The sequence below is a fragment of the Ranitomeya imitator genome, chromosome 1, assembly GCF_032444005.1.
Source record: "Ranitomeya imitator isolate aRanImi1 chromosome 1, aRanImi1.pri, whole genome shotgun sequence".
Lineage (NCBI taxonomy): Eukaryota > Metazoa > Chordata > Amphibia > Anura > Dendrobatidae > Ranitomeya > Ranitomeya imitator.
This window is the reverse complement of record NC_091282.1, coordinates 750,851,921-750,869,032: the sequence shown is the minus strand read 5'-3', so window position 1 is coordinate 750,869,032 and position 17,112 is coordinate 750,851,921. Positions and strand designations below refer to the sequence as shown.

The 17,112-nt window shown below is 46.2% G+C and overlaps 1 protein-coding gene across 2 annotated transcripts in view; it reads left to right on the top strand.

Annotated features, from left to right (window-relative positions):
• The window catches only part of ZFYVE21 (zinc finger FYVE-type containing 21), a 41,776-nt gene that overhangs the window by 11,156 nt on the left and 13,508 nt on the right, over positions 1 to 17,112 (top strand). The window contains exons 2-6 of one of the 2 annotated variants that reach the window (XM_069734484.1): positions 462 to 512; positions 1,325 to 1,493; positions 9,950 to 10,025; positions 10,766 to 10,857; positions 12,858 to 12,905. In XM_069734484.1, the coding sequence (XP_069590585.1) occupies positions 462 to 512; positions 1,325 to 1,493; positions 9,950 to 10,025; positions 10,766 to 10,857; positions 12,858 to 12,905 (436 nt within the window). The remainder of the gene's footprint in view (positions 1 to 461; positions 513 to 1,324; positions 1,494 to 9,949; positions 10,026 to 10,765; positions 10,858 to 12,857; positions 12,906 to 17,112) is intronic. The other variant, XM_069734493.1, reaches the window with a different exon arrangement.

The window sequence follows — 17,112 nt, the reverse complement described above, 5'->3', positions numbered from 1 at the left end:
CAGAGATGCACATCACCTGATTTACTTAATTGGTAGTTGGCTCTCAAGCCTGAACAGCTTGAAGTAGGACAACATGTATAAAAAGTATCATGTGATCAAAATACAACTTGCCTAATAATTCTGCACACATCGTAATGGTGCTATATAAATAATAATAATAAAATATAAAAAAAAAATGTTTTCCCTTGTCTGGAACTTGTGTCCATAGCAACAAGTCAGAATGTAATTGAGCTCTGGTTGCTATGGGTCACTGCTCTTGTAAGATGCTGCTCCTCTGGCAAAATATAAACGGCTCTCATTGGTTGTCATGGGTGACTTGCTGCTCTGGTAAAATGAAAGCCCTGATGGGTTGCTACGGACTGCTACTCCGGTTGCAGTTTCTTTTGAGTAAAATAATCATTTTTGTAGTGGTTTTTCAGGTCCATGACCGGATATTAACCTGAGTTTTCCTTCTATTCCAGTGCCCCCGGTGTATGCATTGTGAAGCCAAATTCGACTTTATAACCAGGAAGGTAAGAGGCTCGTGTAGGGCGAGCGGGCGTACTGCCCTCCAATACACTATGCTTCACTCAGCACTGCCCAGATCTCTGCTTGCTGTCAATTAGAGGAAACCTTTGGAATTTACATTCAGAGGCCGAAAACTCTTCTAAAACTGGGAGAGCCAGAGTTCACACCACTGGAACAGCACCGGAGGGGAGTACAGTGTTTTACTGGGGGGAGCTGACTGAGTAATGGACAGCCCCTTTAACATCGCTCCCCTGCCTCCCTGCTTGTGGCGGTGCACGCCTGGTGACTGACAGCTGAGAATAGCGGCTCTGCTGATCCTCAATATTCACCCTGCCAGGCCCTGTGATCTGGGCGGCATCAGAGCAGCGCTTACTAATTTACTTGTCCTTGCCGAAGAGACCAGCCACTTATAGAGTGTGGCGGTGGCTGGTAACCAAGGCAACCATCAACACACAATAGCATTTCAAAATCTCTCTCTGTTCTTCAGAATGGAGAGGGTGTTTAATAAGAGGTAAAGTGCAAAGTTACTTGTTTTTACTTGTACTTTGACTTAAAGGGGTTTTTCTCATTAATATATGCGGTTAAAATTGAAAGCAAAAAGGATCGGACTGTGAGATTCCGATGGGACGTCCCTTCTGGTGAATGGGGCCTACAGGGCGACGTCGGTGTATACGATAGAGGACAACGTGGTCTAGACTGCGTCGATTCTTGAATATTTTTATTTAGGAAACCTTAGAGAATAACCCAAAAAGTCACAGGCCTGCGCTCCCTAAGAGATGCTCCTAATTTAGATTCCCCTTCTTCCTTTTTCTCCTAGCATCACTGCCGAAGGTGCGGGAAATGCTTCTGCGATAAATGCTGCAGTAAGAAAGTGCCTCTACCACGGATGTGTTTCGTGGACCCTGTGCGGCAGTGCGGGGAATGTTCTGTCATCTCACAGAAAGAGATGGAGTTCTACGATCGACAGCTGAAAGTCCTGATGAACGGTGAGCGGAGGCCATGCTCGTTTATGTGGTGTGTGATGGAAGGATGGCAGTAATTCACGTATAGGATTAGTTATTGCTTGTCTGAGGCCGCCCCTTTACATGGTCACGGTCCAAGCACAGACTGTCTCCTAATTCCAACTTGACAGCCTGGTAGGCATATATAAGGCTCCGGAGACGTTTGGACTGTGACACCCTGATATGCGGCATCAGTCCAGGGCTCTATGGTGGGTTTTGTTTTTTGTTTTGTTTTTTGTTTTGAACCATGATTATTGCACTGTGCAGTCATGTTGGATCACAGTGTAGTACGGATTTTCCAAAATCACACTTCTGCAGCCTCCACACTTTTTCTGAACAGGAATAGAGATTGTTCCATTATTGCCATGTTCACACAATGCAATTGCCTTCCCTTTTTGCTTTGTTATTTTATTGCTGCAAAAATAAAAACAGTGCGATCACGTGGTGTGAACATGGTGTAAAGGGGTTTTAGTAGCAAGGCAGCAACTCGGTGATCCATGTAGAGATGCTGGAAGATAAGCCGGTTGGCACCTGAAGACAAATCACAATTGGGTGTCCACATGATGGCTCAGTACAGCAGAAACCTAAATGTGCAATAAGACAGTCACATAAATCGGACGGAAATCAGAACGCAGTCCTCGGATTGGCCGTCGGCTCTCCCGATCAGAGCGTGACCACTTCGTGTATTTCATGTATGCAGCTGTCACACTGTGTTCTCATCTCGGTCCGATGTACAGGTGCTTCTCGCAAAATTAAAATATCATCAAAAAGTTAATTTATTTCAATTCTTCAATACAAAAAGTGAAACTCATATTATATAGTCATTATAGAGTGATTTATTTCAAGTGTTTATTTCTGTTAATGTTGATGATTATGGCTTACAGCCAATGAAAACCCAAAAGTCATTATTTCAGTAAATTAGAATACCTTATAACACCAGCTTGAAAAATTATTTTAAAATCCGAAATATTGACCTACTGAAATGTATGTTCAGTAAATGCACTCAATACTTGGACGGGGCTCCTTGATGCAGTAATTGATGCTAAATGTGGTGTGGCATGGAGGCGATCAGCCAGTGGCACTGCTGAGGTGTTATGGAAGCCCAGGTGTCTTTGACAGCAGCCTTCAGCTCGTCTGCATTGTTGGGTCTGGTGTCTCCCATCTTGCTCTTGACAATACCTCATAGATTCTCTATGGGGTTAAGGTTAGGTGAGTTTGCTGGCCGAACAAGCACAGTTATACTGTTGTTTTAAAACCAGGTATTGGTACTTTTGGCAGTGTGGACAGGTGCCAAGTCCTGCTGGAGAATGAAATTTCAATCTCCAAAAACATTAACAGAGGGAAGCATGATGTACTCTAAAATTTCCTGGTAGACGGCTGCGCTGACTTTGGTCTTGATAAAACACAGTGGATCTACACCAGCAGATGACATGGCTCCCCGAACCATCACTGATTGTGGAAACTTCACACTAGACCTCCAGCAGCTTGGATTGTGTTACTCTCCATTCTTCCTCCAGACTCTGGGACCTTGATTTCCAAATTACAGGCAAAATTTACTTTAATCTGAAAACACCTTGGACCACTGAGCAACAGCCCTTTACCTCTTGTGCTCCTCTTATTTTAGCAGCCAAAGGCTCTACAGCTAATGCGAAAAGCAACGAGGACAACGGACACCCCTGTCTCGTACCTCTGAACAATGAAAAGCTCTCTGACAATTTCTTGTGTACTCTGATTTTCGCCATTGGAGCGGAGTATAGCAACCTCACCCAAGAGATATATTTGGGCCCAAACCCCGGGCGTTCCATCACCGACCACAAGTAATTCCACTCTACACAGTCAAAGGCTTTGTGGGCATCTAAAAACACCACTACTCTCTTTCCAGCATTATCAGCTGGAATTTGCATATTTAAATATAGCCTCCTTTAAATTGATTGCCGTAGATTTATTGGGCATAAAGCCAGATTGATCTGGATGAATCACCTTGTCAATCACATGAGTCAGTCTGTTCGCCAAGGTTTTCGCCAAAATCTTTATATCTGCCGTTAAGAGTGAAATTGGTCTATAAGACTCTGGCAGCTGTGGGTCTTTATCAGCTTTAGGGATGACCACAACAATGGCCTGTCTTATAGAGGCAGCACTCTCCTCTCCCAACGACTCATTAACCCTTTCCCGACCCATGACGCCACGTAGGCGTCATGAAAGTCGGTGCCATTCCGACCCATGACGCCTATGCGGCGTCATGGAAAGATCGCGTCCCTGCAGATCGGGTGAAAGGGTTAACTCCCATTTCACCCGATCTGCAGGGACAGGGGGAGTGGTAGTTTAGCCCAGGGAGGGTGGCTTCACCCCCTCGTGGCTACGATCGCTCTGATTGGCTGTTGAAAGTGAAACTGCCAATCAGAGCGATTTGTAATATTTCACCCATTATAACGGGTGAAATATTACAATCCAGCCATGGCCGATGCTGAAATATCATCGGCCATGGCTGGAAATACTAGTGTGCCCCCACCCCACCCCTCCGATCGCCCCCCCACCCCCCCGATCTGGCCGGTACACTGCTCCGGCTCCCCTCCGCCCTGTGCTCCGCTCCCCCCCGTGCTCGTGTCCGCTCCCCCCGTGCTCCAATCACCCCCCCGTGCTCCAATCACCCCCCCTGCACTCCGATCCACCCCCCCCCCGTGCTCCGTTCCACCCCCCCGTGCTCCGTTCCACCCCCCCGTGCTCCATTCCAGCCCCCCCGTGCTCCATTCCACGCCTCCCGCGCTCCGTTCCACCCCTCCCGCGCTCCGATTTCCCCCCCCCGTGCTCCGATTCCCCCCCCCCCCCCGTGGTCCCCCCCCACCCTATCATACTTACCGATCCAGCCGTGGTCCCGTCCGTCTTCTCCCGGGCGCCGCCATCTTCCAAAATGGCGGGCACATGCGCACTGCGCCCGCCGAATCTGCCGGCCGGCAGATTCGTTCCAAAGTGCATTTTGATCACTGAGATAGATTATATCTCAGTGATCAAAATAAAAAAAATAATAAATGACCCCCCCCCCCCCCCTTTGTCACCCCCATAGGTAGGGACAATAAAAAAATAAAGAAATTTTTTTTTTCCACTAATGTTAGAATAGGGTTAGGGTTAGGGGTAGGGTTAGGGGTAGGGGTAGGGGTAGGGGTAGGGTTAGGGTTAGGGTTAGGAATGTGCACACGTATTCTGGTCCTCTGCGGATTTTTCCGCTGCGGATTTGATAAATCCGCAGTGCTAAACCGCTGCGGATTTATGGCGGATTTACCGCGTTTTTTTCTGCGCATTTCACTGCGGTTTTACAATTGCGATTTTCTATTGGAGCAGTTGTAAAACCGCTGCGGAATCCGCACAAAGAAGTGACATGCTGCGGAATGTAAACTGCTGCGTTTCCGTGCAGTTTTTCCGCAGCATGTGTACAGCGATTTTTGTTTCCCATAGGTTTACATTGAACTGTACACTCATGGGAAACTGCTGCGGATCCGCAGCGTTTTCCGCAGTGTGTGCACATACCTTTAGAATTAGGCTATGTGCACACGGTGCGGATTTGGCTGCGGATTCGCAGCAGTGTTCCATCAGGTTTACAGTACCATGTAAACATATGAAAAACCAAATCCGCTGTGCCCATGGTGCGGAAAATACCGCGCGGGAACGCTGCGTTGTATTTTCCGCAGCATGTCAATTCTTTGTGCGGATTCCGCAGCGTTTTACACCTGTTCCTCAATAGGAATCCGCAGGTGAAATCCGCACAAAAAACACTGGAAATCCGCGGAAAATCCGCAGGTAAAACACAGTGCCTTTTACCCGCAGATTTTTCAAAAATGGTGCGGAAATATCTCACACGAATCCGCAACGTGGGCACATAGCCTTAGGGTTAGGGTTGGAATTAGGGTTGTGGTTAGGGTTAGGGGTGTGTTGGGGTTAGTGTTGTGGTTAGGGGTGTGTTGGGGTTAGGGTTGTGATTAGGATTATGGCTACAGTTGGGATTAGGGTTAGGGGTGTGTTGGGGTTAGTGTTGGAGTTAGAATTGAGGGGTTTCCACTGTTTAGGCACATCAGGGGTCTCCAAACGCAACATGGCGCCACCATTGATTCCAGTTAATCTTGTATTCAAAAAGTCAAATGGTGCTCCCTCACTTCCGAGCCCTGACGTGTGCCCAAACAGTGGTTTACCCCCACATATGGGGTACCAGCATACTCAGGACAAACTGCGCAACAATTACTGGGGTCCAATTTCTCCTGTTACCCTTGTGAATCTAAAAAAATGCTTGCTAAAACATAATTTCTGAGGAAAGAAAAATGATTTTTTATTTTCACGGCTCTGCGTTGTAAACGTCTGTGAAGCACTTGGGGGTTCAAAGTGCTCACCACATATCTAGATAAGTTCCTTGGGGGGTCTAGTTTCTAAAATGGGGTCACTTGTGGGGGGTTTCTACTGTTTAGGCACACCAGGGGCTCTGCAAACGCAACGTGACACCCGCAGACCATTCCATCAAAGTCTGCATTTCAAAAGTCACTACTTCCCTTCTGAGCCCCGACGTGTGCCCAAACAGTGGTTTACCCCCACATATGGGGTATCAGCGTACTCAGGAGAAACTGGACAACAACTTTTGGGGTCCAATTTCTCCTGTAACCCTTGGGAAAATAAAAAATTCTGGGCTAAATAATTATTTTTGAGGAAAGAAAACGTATTTATTATTTTCATGGCTCTGCATTATAAACTTCTATGAAGCACTTGGGGGTTCAAAGTGCTCACCACACATCTAGATAAGTTCCTTTGGGGGTCTAGTTTCCAAAATGGGGTCACTTGTGGGGGGTTTCTACTGTTAAGCCACATCAGGGGCTCTGCAAACGCAACGTGACGCCCACAGAGCATTCCATCAAAGTCTGCATTTCAAAACGTCACTACTTCACTTCCGAGCCCCGGCATGTGCCCAAACAGTGATTTACCCCCACATATGGGGTATCAGCGTACTCAGGAGAAACTGGACAACAACTTTTGGGGTCAAATTTCTCCTGTTACCCTTGGGAAAATAAAAAATTGCAGGCTAAAAGATCATTTTTGAGAAAATAATTTTTTTTTTTATTTTCATGGCTCTGCGTTATAAACTTCTGTGAAGCACTTGGGGGTTCAAAGTCCTCACCACACATCTAGATTAGTTCCTTTGGGGGTCTAGTTTCTAAAATGGTGTCATTTCTGGGGGATCTCCAATGTTTAGGCACACAGGGGCTCTCCAAACGTGACATGGTGTCCGCTAATGATTGGAGCTAATTTTCCATTTAAAAAGCCAAATGGCGTGCCATCCCTTCCGAGCCCTGCCGTGCGCCCAAACAGTGGTTTACCCCCACATATGGGGTATCAGCGTACTCAGGACAAACTGGACAACAATATTTGGGGTCCAATTTCTCCTATTATCCTTGGCAAAATAGGAAATTCCAGGCTAAAAAATCATTTTTGAGGAAAGAAAAATTATTTTTTATTTTCATGGCTCTGCGTTATAAACTTCTGTGAAGCACCTGGGGGTTTAAAGTGCTCAATATGCATCTAGATAAGTTCCTTGGGGGGTCTAGTTTCCAAAATGGGGTCACTTGTGCGGGAGCTCCAATGTTTAGGCACACAGGGGCTCTCCAAACGCGACATGGTGTCCGCTAACAATTGGAGCTAATTTTCCATTCAAAAAGTCAAATGGCGCGCCTTCTCTTCCGAGCCCTGCCGAGTGCCCAAACAGTGGTTTACCCCCACATATGAGGTATCGGCGTACTCGGGAGAAATTGCCCAACAAATTTTATGATCCATTTTATCCTACTGCCCATGTGAAAATGAAAAAATTGAGGCGAAAAGAATTTTTTTTGTGAAAAAAAATTACTTTTTCATTTTTACAGATCAATTTGTGAAGCACCTGAGGGTTTAAAGTGCTCACTAGGCATCTAAATTAGTTCCTTGGGGGGTCTAGTTTCCAAAATGGGGTCACTTGTGGGGGAGCTCCAATTTTTAGGCACACGGGGGCTCTCCAAACGTGACATGGTGTCCGCTAAAGAGTGGAGCCAATTTTTGATTCAAAAAGTCAAATGGCGCTCCTTCCCTTCCAAGCCCTGCCGTGCGCCAAAACAGTGGTTTACCCCCACATATGAAGTATCAGCTTACTCAGGACAAATTGGACAACAACTTTTGTGGTTCAGTTTCTCCTTTTACCATTGGGAAAATTAAAAAATTGTTGCTAAAAGATAATTTTTGTGACTAAAAAGTTAAATGTTCATTTTTTCCTTCCATGTTGCTTCTGCTGCTGTGAAGCACCTGAAGGGTTAATAAACTTCTTGAATGTGGTTTTGAGTGCCTTGAGGGGTGCAGTTTTTAGAATGGTGTCACTTTTGGGTATTTTCAGCCATATAGACCCCTCAAACTGACTTCAAATGTGAGGTGGTCCCTAAAAAAAAATGGTTTTGTAAATTTCGTTGTAAAAATGACAAATCGCTGGTCGAATTTTAACCCTTATAACTTCCTAACAAAAAAAAATTTTGTTTCCAAAATTGTGCTGATGTAAAGTAAACATGTGGGAAATGTTATTTATTAACTATTTTGTGTCACATATCTCTCTGGTTTAACAGAATAAAAATTCAAAATGTGAAAATTGCGAAATTTTCGCCAAATTTCCGTGTTTATCACAAATAAATGCAGAATTTATTGACCTAAATTTACCACTAACATGAAGCCCAATATGTCACGAAAAAACAATCTCAGAACCGCTAGGATCCGTTGAAGCGTTCCTGAGTTATTACCTCATAAAGGGACACTGGTCAGAATTGCAAAAAACGGCAAGGTCTTTAAGGTCAAAATAGGCTGGGTCTTGAAGGGGTTAAATACCCTTTCCAATTTGGTTATTAATTCTGCATTAAGAATTTTATAAACCTCCACCGGCATGCCGTCTGCCTCCGGAGCCCTGCCCCCCAGCCATGTCTGCCAGAGCCGCCTTTAATTTTTCCTCTCCAAGCGGCTTGTCCATCCACTCGCTGTCCTCGCCTAATCTAGGTAAATTAACCTCTTCCAAATATCTATCTAACTCCTCTTTTGCACCCTAGAGGTAAAATTGTAAAATTTCTGGAAGACTTCTAAAATTTTGTTCCCCCTGAGTGACCACATTACTCTCCTCCGATTTTATGTCATACACATGAGAAGAATCCTGCTGCGCAGACACCACCACTGATAGCAAATGTCCCACTTTCCCCCCCCCCCTCCGCATAAAATGTCTCCTTTTGAAATGCTTGCAACCTCTCTGCCTTACGCATGTGTAGTTGATTAACCTGCGCCTGCGCCCCCTTCATTCTGTTTTGTGTATCCCTTGTGCTTATCGCTTCCTCAGCTGCCTTCAGTTCCTCCATCACAACTTTATCTTGGTTTGTAGACATAGTCTTATGTCTTGATATATCCCGAAATAGAATCCCTCTCAGGTACGCCTTCATAGTATCCCAAACTACATGACTCCCTGCACTCCCTTCATTTATCCTAAAAAATTCCGCTAGTTCCTCCCCAACCTTTTCCATGTCCAATAGCTGTAGCCAGAAATTTTGAATTTTCCATCCCATCCCCACCAAATTCCCCTTGTCTACCAAATGTAATGATACCAGTACCGGACTATGATCTGATAGAACCCTAGGCAAGTACTAAGTACTAGTACTAAGTTATCCATCCCTTCGTTCCCCAAAGCTACATCAATGCGAAACAGAGAGCCATACGTCGCCAAACAGCATGAGTAAATATAGTTATCTACATTACGTAACCTCCATAAATCTATCCATCCTATTTCCCTTAGTTACCAAAACGCGTCACATTCCCTTCCCCTCTCAGCAAAGCATGTCAAGGGACCTTTGTTAAACGCTTAGGAAGCTTTTGCAGGTGTTTTTTGTTAATTATTATAATTTTTAGGGATAATAACTTTTGGGTTTTCATTGGCTGTAAGTCATAGCCATCAACATTACCAAATAAACACATGAAATAGATCACTCTGTCTGTAATGATTCTATATAATGAGTTTCACTTTTTGTATTGAACTGAAATAAATTTAAATTTTTTTTTTGATGATCTTGTAATTTAGTGAGAAGCACCTGTACATGGCCATCTGACTGCGACCTCACAGTGTATATACTGCACACTGTTCTGATTTGCCATGATCAGTTACCTCCAAAACTGCTCCAGATAACCTCTATGTAGTTGTAGTCAGGCCGGGGACGTGTTTGGGGGATTCTGGGAGCATTTCCTAGAATGATCTCTGTATAGAAGGTAAAGATTCCTAAGCACCTTCCTTATATTTATTTTGTAGGATTGTTCTCATTTTCCGTGTGTGTGTGTGTGTATATATATATACTAATACTATACTATACTTTTTTTTTCTGTTCCTGTTTTGTATCTGATTTTTTTTTTTCCTACTACATTGTCAGGGGCCACCTTCAGTATTACCCAGGGATTCTCCGAGAAGCCTGAAACAGTCATGTGCCGTCTCTCCAACAACCACCGGTAATACAAACTCTGCCTCCTATAAGGAGCCTAGAAGTGACTCTGATGTTTAGCTTTTTCTAAATGGAAATAGTGAAAGGCAATTTCAGACAAAAACCAATAATTGTGATCCACTAAACCTAGGAGAAAGTAGGATTTGTCAGAACTAAAGGTTCTGACCAATTTGATCTATGGTAATAATGTGCATAAAATGAGGAGTAACGAGATTTACTAATGACACAAGTAAATGTGGCAGTAATGGAGGCACTGGTCACGTCACATACCCTGTGGACGGCGTCCTTATGTGTGCAGGCCTGGGCATAGAAGAGGGGTTACTTGCCTGGTGCTTCTATATATCTGTGCTTACAATCGGCGACTCCATTACTGCAGTCCCCTTTTTACAGACATGTATCACTCATGTTCTGGATCCCAGAAGAGAAGAATAATTTAAAGGGTATAGTCCTGCCTTACTCACTTCCAATGTGCCGAGCTGGTGACGTCCTATCTGCTGATACGCCATCGTGCCCGTGTCCCAGCAGGTAGCGAGCACCCTTAAACATCAGTTATTGTATTTCACTGTACACTTATTTTGTCAGTCTGCAGAGCACTACGTCATTCTGAGACCTTTTCCAGCATCTTATAGACACCTGTGGTACAAGCGGTGTGCCGACACTTATAGATGCATCATCGGTGGGCAGAAAACACAAAACTGCTGAATAGTCAAAATATACTGTATATAATTTTTATTTTTATTTTTGCAGATATCTGTTTCTAGATGGGGAAAACCATTATGAAATTGAAGTTGCTCGGGTTTCCACAGTTCAGATCCTGACAGAGGGCTTCACTCCTGGAGGTAACAACTTACTCCAGACTGTGTTCACTAGTACTCAGCAGATTGTATGTGACTAGTGAATGTTCCCCCTCATTCACTCTTATGGCATATTGCACCTATTTCAGGAACATAAGACCCGTGACCCCTGACTTGCAGCTGCCATGGATGGAAGGGTGTCAACATATCCATATGGCTTTTTTTTTCTCCACTTTTCATAGAGGTGAAAACATACTGTACTGTCACCTTTCCGTTCACAACAGCTGTGAAATGTGGGTCAAGGATCCCTGTTCTTGTGATGTGCATGAGATACACATCTATCAGACCCTTAAAATTAGTCATTCACTAGTTAAACCACTTAGACTTAAAGGTTTTGCCCAAGATAAGAAAAACATGGTGGTTTTCCTTTTTAAAAATATTGTCACCCCCTGACCATGGATTGAGCATGAAATTGCAACTCTGCTTCATTGAAGTGAATGCAGCTGAGCTGTAATGTTATGCACGACCCATGATCAGGTGTGGTGCTGAGTCTGAAGGAAAATGGCTGTTTTTGTAATCATGGACATCCCCTTTAAGGTTTGTATTAGAAAGAGGGTCATGTCAGCTCTCCTAGCATGAATGAGGATGAGCTGCAATACCCAGATACAGCTCGGATACAAGAGTGGCGCTGTTTCTGGAAAATATCAGCCAACCCTTTAAAAAAAAAAAAAATGTTCCCATCACAATATGTAAAAGAATATTGATAAAACCTGCTATGCCTTTACTTACTAGATCTATAGGACCCAGATACACCAATCGATATAATAAAGGGGCCATGATGCTTATACTTGTGCAGTGAACTGCAACCGATCCCTCTAAAGTGCCATAGTGGGGCTCTCATGATGCATTTGGGGGCTGTGTGATGACCCGTGGGTTTCCACAGCCCTTCCAATAATAATTTTATGGTGATCCAGTGGCGTAACTAAAAAGTTATGGGCCCCGGTGCGAACTTTCAAATGGGGCCCCCCCACCATGCCAAAATATTTTCCACCCAAATTCACATTTTCCCTATTAATTAATTCCCTATTAATTAATTCCCTACATACATCATTTCTTCCTCCACCACCATCCCCATCCTTGCCCATTCTACCACTTCCATCATTTCCTCCTCCACCACCATCCCCATCCTTGCCCATTCCACCACTTCCATCATTTCCTCCTCCACCACCATCCCCATCCTTGCCCATTCCACCACTTCCATCATTTCCTCCCCCACCACCATCCCCATCCATTCCCTCTACCTACACACACACACACACACACACACACACACACACACACACACACACACACACACACACACACACACACACACCACACACACACACACCCCTCCTCTCCTCAGCACCTCATCGCCTTCCTCTGACACAGCCGGCCGCTGGCTGATGACGTCATCCAGCGGCACGTCTGTGTGAGAGGAAGCAGGAAGACAGATCGCTGGGCAGCGGCACTGCAGGGATTTCTCCCTGCCTGCCGCAGCCACTCTGCAGGGGCTCCCCTCCACCTCTGCTCACATTGGGAGTCGGCGCTCTGCAGCTTCTCTGTGCCGGCTGTCAGCTTGACAGCCGGCGCAGAGAACAGCTGACTCCCAGTGCGGGGGGCGGCAGAATGCAGCCGCCGGGGGAGACGCTGCGGACCGCCACATTAGGCGGCCCGACTGCGCCCCCCCCCCAGATACGCCTCGGACTGTTGCCGTGCGGGAGGGATCTCCTGCACTGCAACATGGTGTCGGCCGGTGCCTCTGACCTGCCGGGCGGCGGGCCCCTGACCTGCCGGGCCCCGTCGCAGTGGCGACCGCGGTAGTTACGCCACTGGTGATCCCATTTGTTCTTTCTCATACCAGACCTCGTTCATTCCCATGAGCTCACATTCTTCTGTCGGCCATCTTTCTCGCCTAATACTTGCTGTTGTTAGTGATGATGTCCCAATGCTCAGCCTGTTAATAACTTTCTTTTTCACTGCTCACGCTGCTTTGATGTGAAAAGATATTCATACATACACCAGCCTGCTGGAGAGCCAGTGCGTAATTGAAGGTCAGCACAGGTTTTGTGTAGCCCCCTGTCCGCATGCAATGTCCAACTTTTTCGATTGGTGGTTGTTGTGTGTGTGTGTTGTTGTTGTTTTTTTTTTTTTTTATAAATCCCCCGAATCAATTTAGTCTTTGAAACGAACCTACTCTTTAGATTTTCCACGATTGCATTAATTATTGGTCGTGATGATCGTGTGAGTAGCTCAGTGCTGCATGCATCTGATTTTCCATAGACCTGGATAGGGTACAGATACGATATAAGATACGCTGATCCAGCTCCGGCATCTTGGCTCAGCATCTTTTATATTCCAATCACTTAGTCCTATAAATGGTTCTGATTGCAAAGCTGACCAGAGACGTAAAGGCTAGACCTCCTGATCCAACCAGTGATCCATATGAGGGTTGGAAGCTGCCTGTTAAAGGGGCAGAGGTATAACCTTACAGCACCCGGACTTGTCATTCGATTCGTACTGCCCAAACTGTGCCCCTGATTTCGGATACCAGTGGTTTGGGCAGCATCAATCGAGTGACAGGTTCCCTTTAATGTGCATCTACCATGTGCCATGGGGTAAATGTCTAACCCTCAGGCACCCGGACACCAATACATCTGCTAATTCGTCACCCCCTCTAGCTACGCACCTGTTCAAAAAGATGGGACTAATTGGAAAAATCAAATTAAAAAAATATTTTCATTGCCTGCCATAATGGAAGGAATTTAGCTTTCATTGATTATCCTTGCGTCTTTGGTTACCTTTTATTCCTGTACTTCAGATAGACATGCTTGCTTTTTTTTGTGTGAATTTCCATGCATTATTTATTAAGTCTCTTAGTGGATGCTCCCATTGTTAGAGAACGGTTGCAATGTCATGTTATTGAAGCCATAAATGCTTTTCCATAAAACATGGCAGCATTTAAAAAAAAAAAAAAAAAGCCAGGTAAGGTCCATGCATCTCAGATGACTAGTCTTTCTCCCAATAAATGCACATGGGGGGGAGGCCTGACAGTCCGGAGGAGCAGGGAGAAGTCGCCAGGGACCTGCCTTGCCACAGTATGCCAGGCATCCTACATCGCTTCCGGAGCCGCCACAGACCTCTGGTGCCTCCTGAGCTGGCTCCATGGGGGTGCTGAAGGGTGAGTATTACTCAATTTGCATTCTCATAATGAATGCCCCCCATACACAATGGATAGGATGCTGTTCTTACTGACATCCTGGGCAGTGTGCCTTACGAACAAAAAGGATTGGGCATGCTGAAATTTAATATGCCCAACCCTTCTTTCTGCTGTCCTGTGGGAGGAGATGGGACCCCGGCATACTCATCAGTCGAGCAGTCCCTCCAGAATTCACGAGTTCAGCCAGCACTTGGTGTGTGGTCATAGCTGTATATTAAAGGGGATTTCTGAGATTGATTCTTCAGTCTTTCTTGCCCATGTTCTCAGCACTGGGAGCACCCATAATCTGAATTTATGCAGATTTGACTTGTAATAAGGCTTTATAATCCGACTATTGGTGACATTGTGTAATGTGTGTGCTTCCGCTCTGTGCTTCGGGTGATCGGGAGAAGTTACAGGGAAGGTGTCAGCAGAAAATGACCAATTGCTTAATCAGGTTTTTATGCGGAGTTTGTTATAAAATGGTATTTTCCCTTCCCCCATGACGGCACACCTGAGAGAGGGGATCCGCCCAGCCAGGACAGGAAACCCTACTGAAAATAAAAGGGCGGTACCTCTCCCTCGCTTCAGTTGGGTTTCCTGTCCTGACAGGGACCCTCTTACTGAACACGGCGGTTCACTTACCCAGGTCCCGTCCCGGCATGGAAGAACAGGCAGCGCCTGTGCGTCGGGTTCGGGGGTCTGGAAGCGCCGTCCGCAGGTCCTCCGGGTCTCTGCGTCCGAGCGGGCGTTGAGCAGCATGGTCAGAGGGCTGTGTTCCCTTCCATGGCTACCACGCCGCCCTCCCCTCTCTGCCGGCGTCCAGGTGCGGTGGCCGCTTCCGGGTCGCTCGTCTGACGTCACGCGCAAGGCACGCTGGGAATGGGCGTGCCCGCGTGACGTCGGGGGCGGGCGCCGGATCCAAGATGGCGGCGCCCATGATGAGAACGCCGGCCGGTGAAAGGGAACTCCGGCGGCACGGCAGAGAGTGGGAGGGAGTTAATTTGGGCACCGAAGGAGGCGGGGAGTGCAGTGGTCTCCCCATAAAAGGGGGTTAGACCACAGAAGACGCGCTCATGTCCATAAACTTCACCATGGAAGTAGGACAACAGGAGCAGCAGCAGCAGCCGCCTTCACAGCAGCAGCAGCAAATGGAGCTCTCACCAGATGCCTTGCCGAGCCACCAGCATACCAAGAGCAGCCGCTCAAGTGGTAGGAACAGCAGTCGCTCTGTCCGGCAGGATTCGTCGGCGTCCAGGAGGGACGCTTCACGTGCATCTGTCCAGCCTCCAAAATCGGTACCCTTGATTGTCGGTGGTGGTGAGTGATCTACGTGAATGTAACCCTTATGGTAACAGGGTCCATTTTTGTCTGTTTTGATCACTAGGGGTCCAGGAAAGCGGTTGGTAAAACAAAGAACCGAGAGTGTGCCCTTTGTAGAAACCCGCTTGCAGTTCAGTGGCAGAAGGATCTCTGTGCTGACTGCATTACGAAAACCATACAAGAAGAGACCCCTAATTTTGCCACTAGCCTAAAAGCCATAATACAGGCTGAAATAAAAGACTCCTTAAAATTGGCCCTTAGCGAACCAAGAAGGAGAAGCCGTAAGGCGTCCACAGACTCAGATGCCTCTCAGAGACAGGGGAGTCATAAAACAGCCCGGTCTCCCTCTACCTCCTCGGCCTCTGTCCAGTCTTCAGATTCCTCCTCGGACAGTGATTCAGGAGGTCGTCCATGTTTCCCAACTGAGGACGTAGATAAACTGGTCAAAGCAGTTAGATCTGCAATGGGGCTTAAAGAGGAGAAGACACCTAGGTCACTAGAAGATGTCATGTTTGGTGGCCTAGAAGAGAAAAGGAAACGCACGTTTCCAGTTAATGCAAAAATAAAAGCATTAATTGACAGAGTGGAAAAAGCCCGAAAAAATGGGTTCCTTGCCCTCTTCATCCAAAAGGAGATATCCTTTTGAGGATAAAGACTCTGAGTCCTGGGAGAAAATCCCTAAGATTGACGGGGCAGTAGCCAAATGTTTAAAAAAATCATCCCTTCCGTTAGAGGACTCTGGTGTTCTCAAAGACCCGCTTGATAAAAAAGCAGATAGTTTCCTGAGACACATCTGGGAAGCCTCAGCGGGGGGCCTTAAGCCGGCGATTGCGGGAACATGTACGGCCCGTGCCCTAATGGTCTGGCTACATCAGGTAGAAGATCAACTGAAAAACAAAGTACCCAGAACTGACATCCTTGCAAATATTTCTTTGCTACAAGGAGCAGCAGCTTTTTTGGCAAGACTAACAGCTAGAGCCGCGGGTTTGTCCAACGCGACAAGAAGAGCCCTCTGGCTCAAAGGTTGCCCGGGGGATTTGCCATCTAAACACAAACTGTGTTCTATCCCATGTGACGGCCAACTTCTCTTCGGTAAAAAACTTGAAGACATCCTGGAACATGCAGGAGATAAGAAGAAAGGTTTTCCCAACATCCCTAAAGATCCTAAAAAAACTTTTTTTCGGAGGAGAAGATATAATAGAGGTCGCCCCCCAGGGGAGAGGAAAAATTGGGACTTAAGAGATAAAAGAGGATCGGGCTATATGTTTAAAGGGCCCTCCACATCGGCAAAAAAATCCCCCCCAATGACATTACGCCAGAAGTGGGAGGAAGACTCTCCCTCTTCTTTCCGGCCTGGGTAAATATCTCCCCCAGTATCTGGGTCACGAACATCATCAGAGACGGCCTAAAAATAAAATTCGTCTGTCCTCCCAGACGAAACTTCATAATAACTCCCCGACGGAAGTCTCAGCAGGAACAATCTGCCCTAGAAACCGAGATCTTGGGACTTGTCCACAAAAAGGTTCTTCAGGAGGTCCCGGTTCAGGAAGAAGGAGAGGGGTTTTACTCCCCCCTCTTCTTGATCCAAAAACCGGATGGTTCTTGGAGAACTATTATAAATCTAAGAAAGCTCAACCAATCCATAGAGAACTACACTTTCAAGATGGAGTCTATAAACACGACCATAAAACTTCTCTTCCAGCACTGCTTCATGGCAGTAATAGACTTAAAGGATGCTT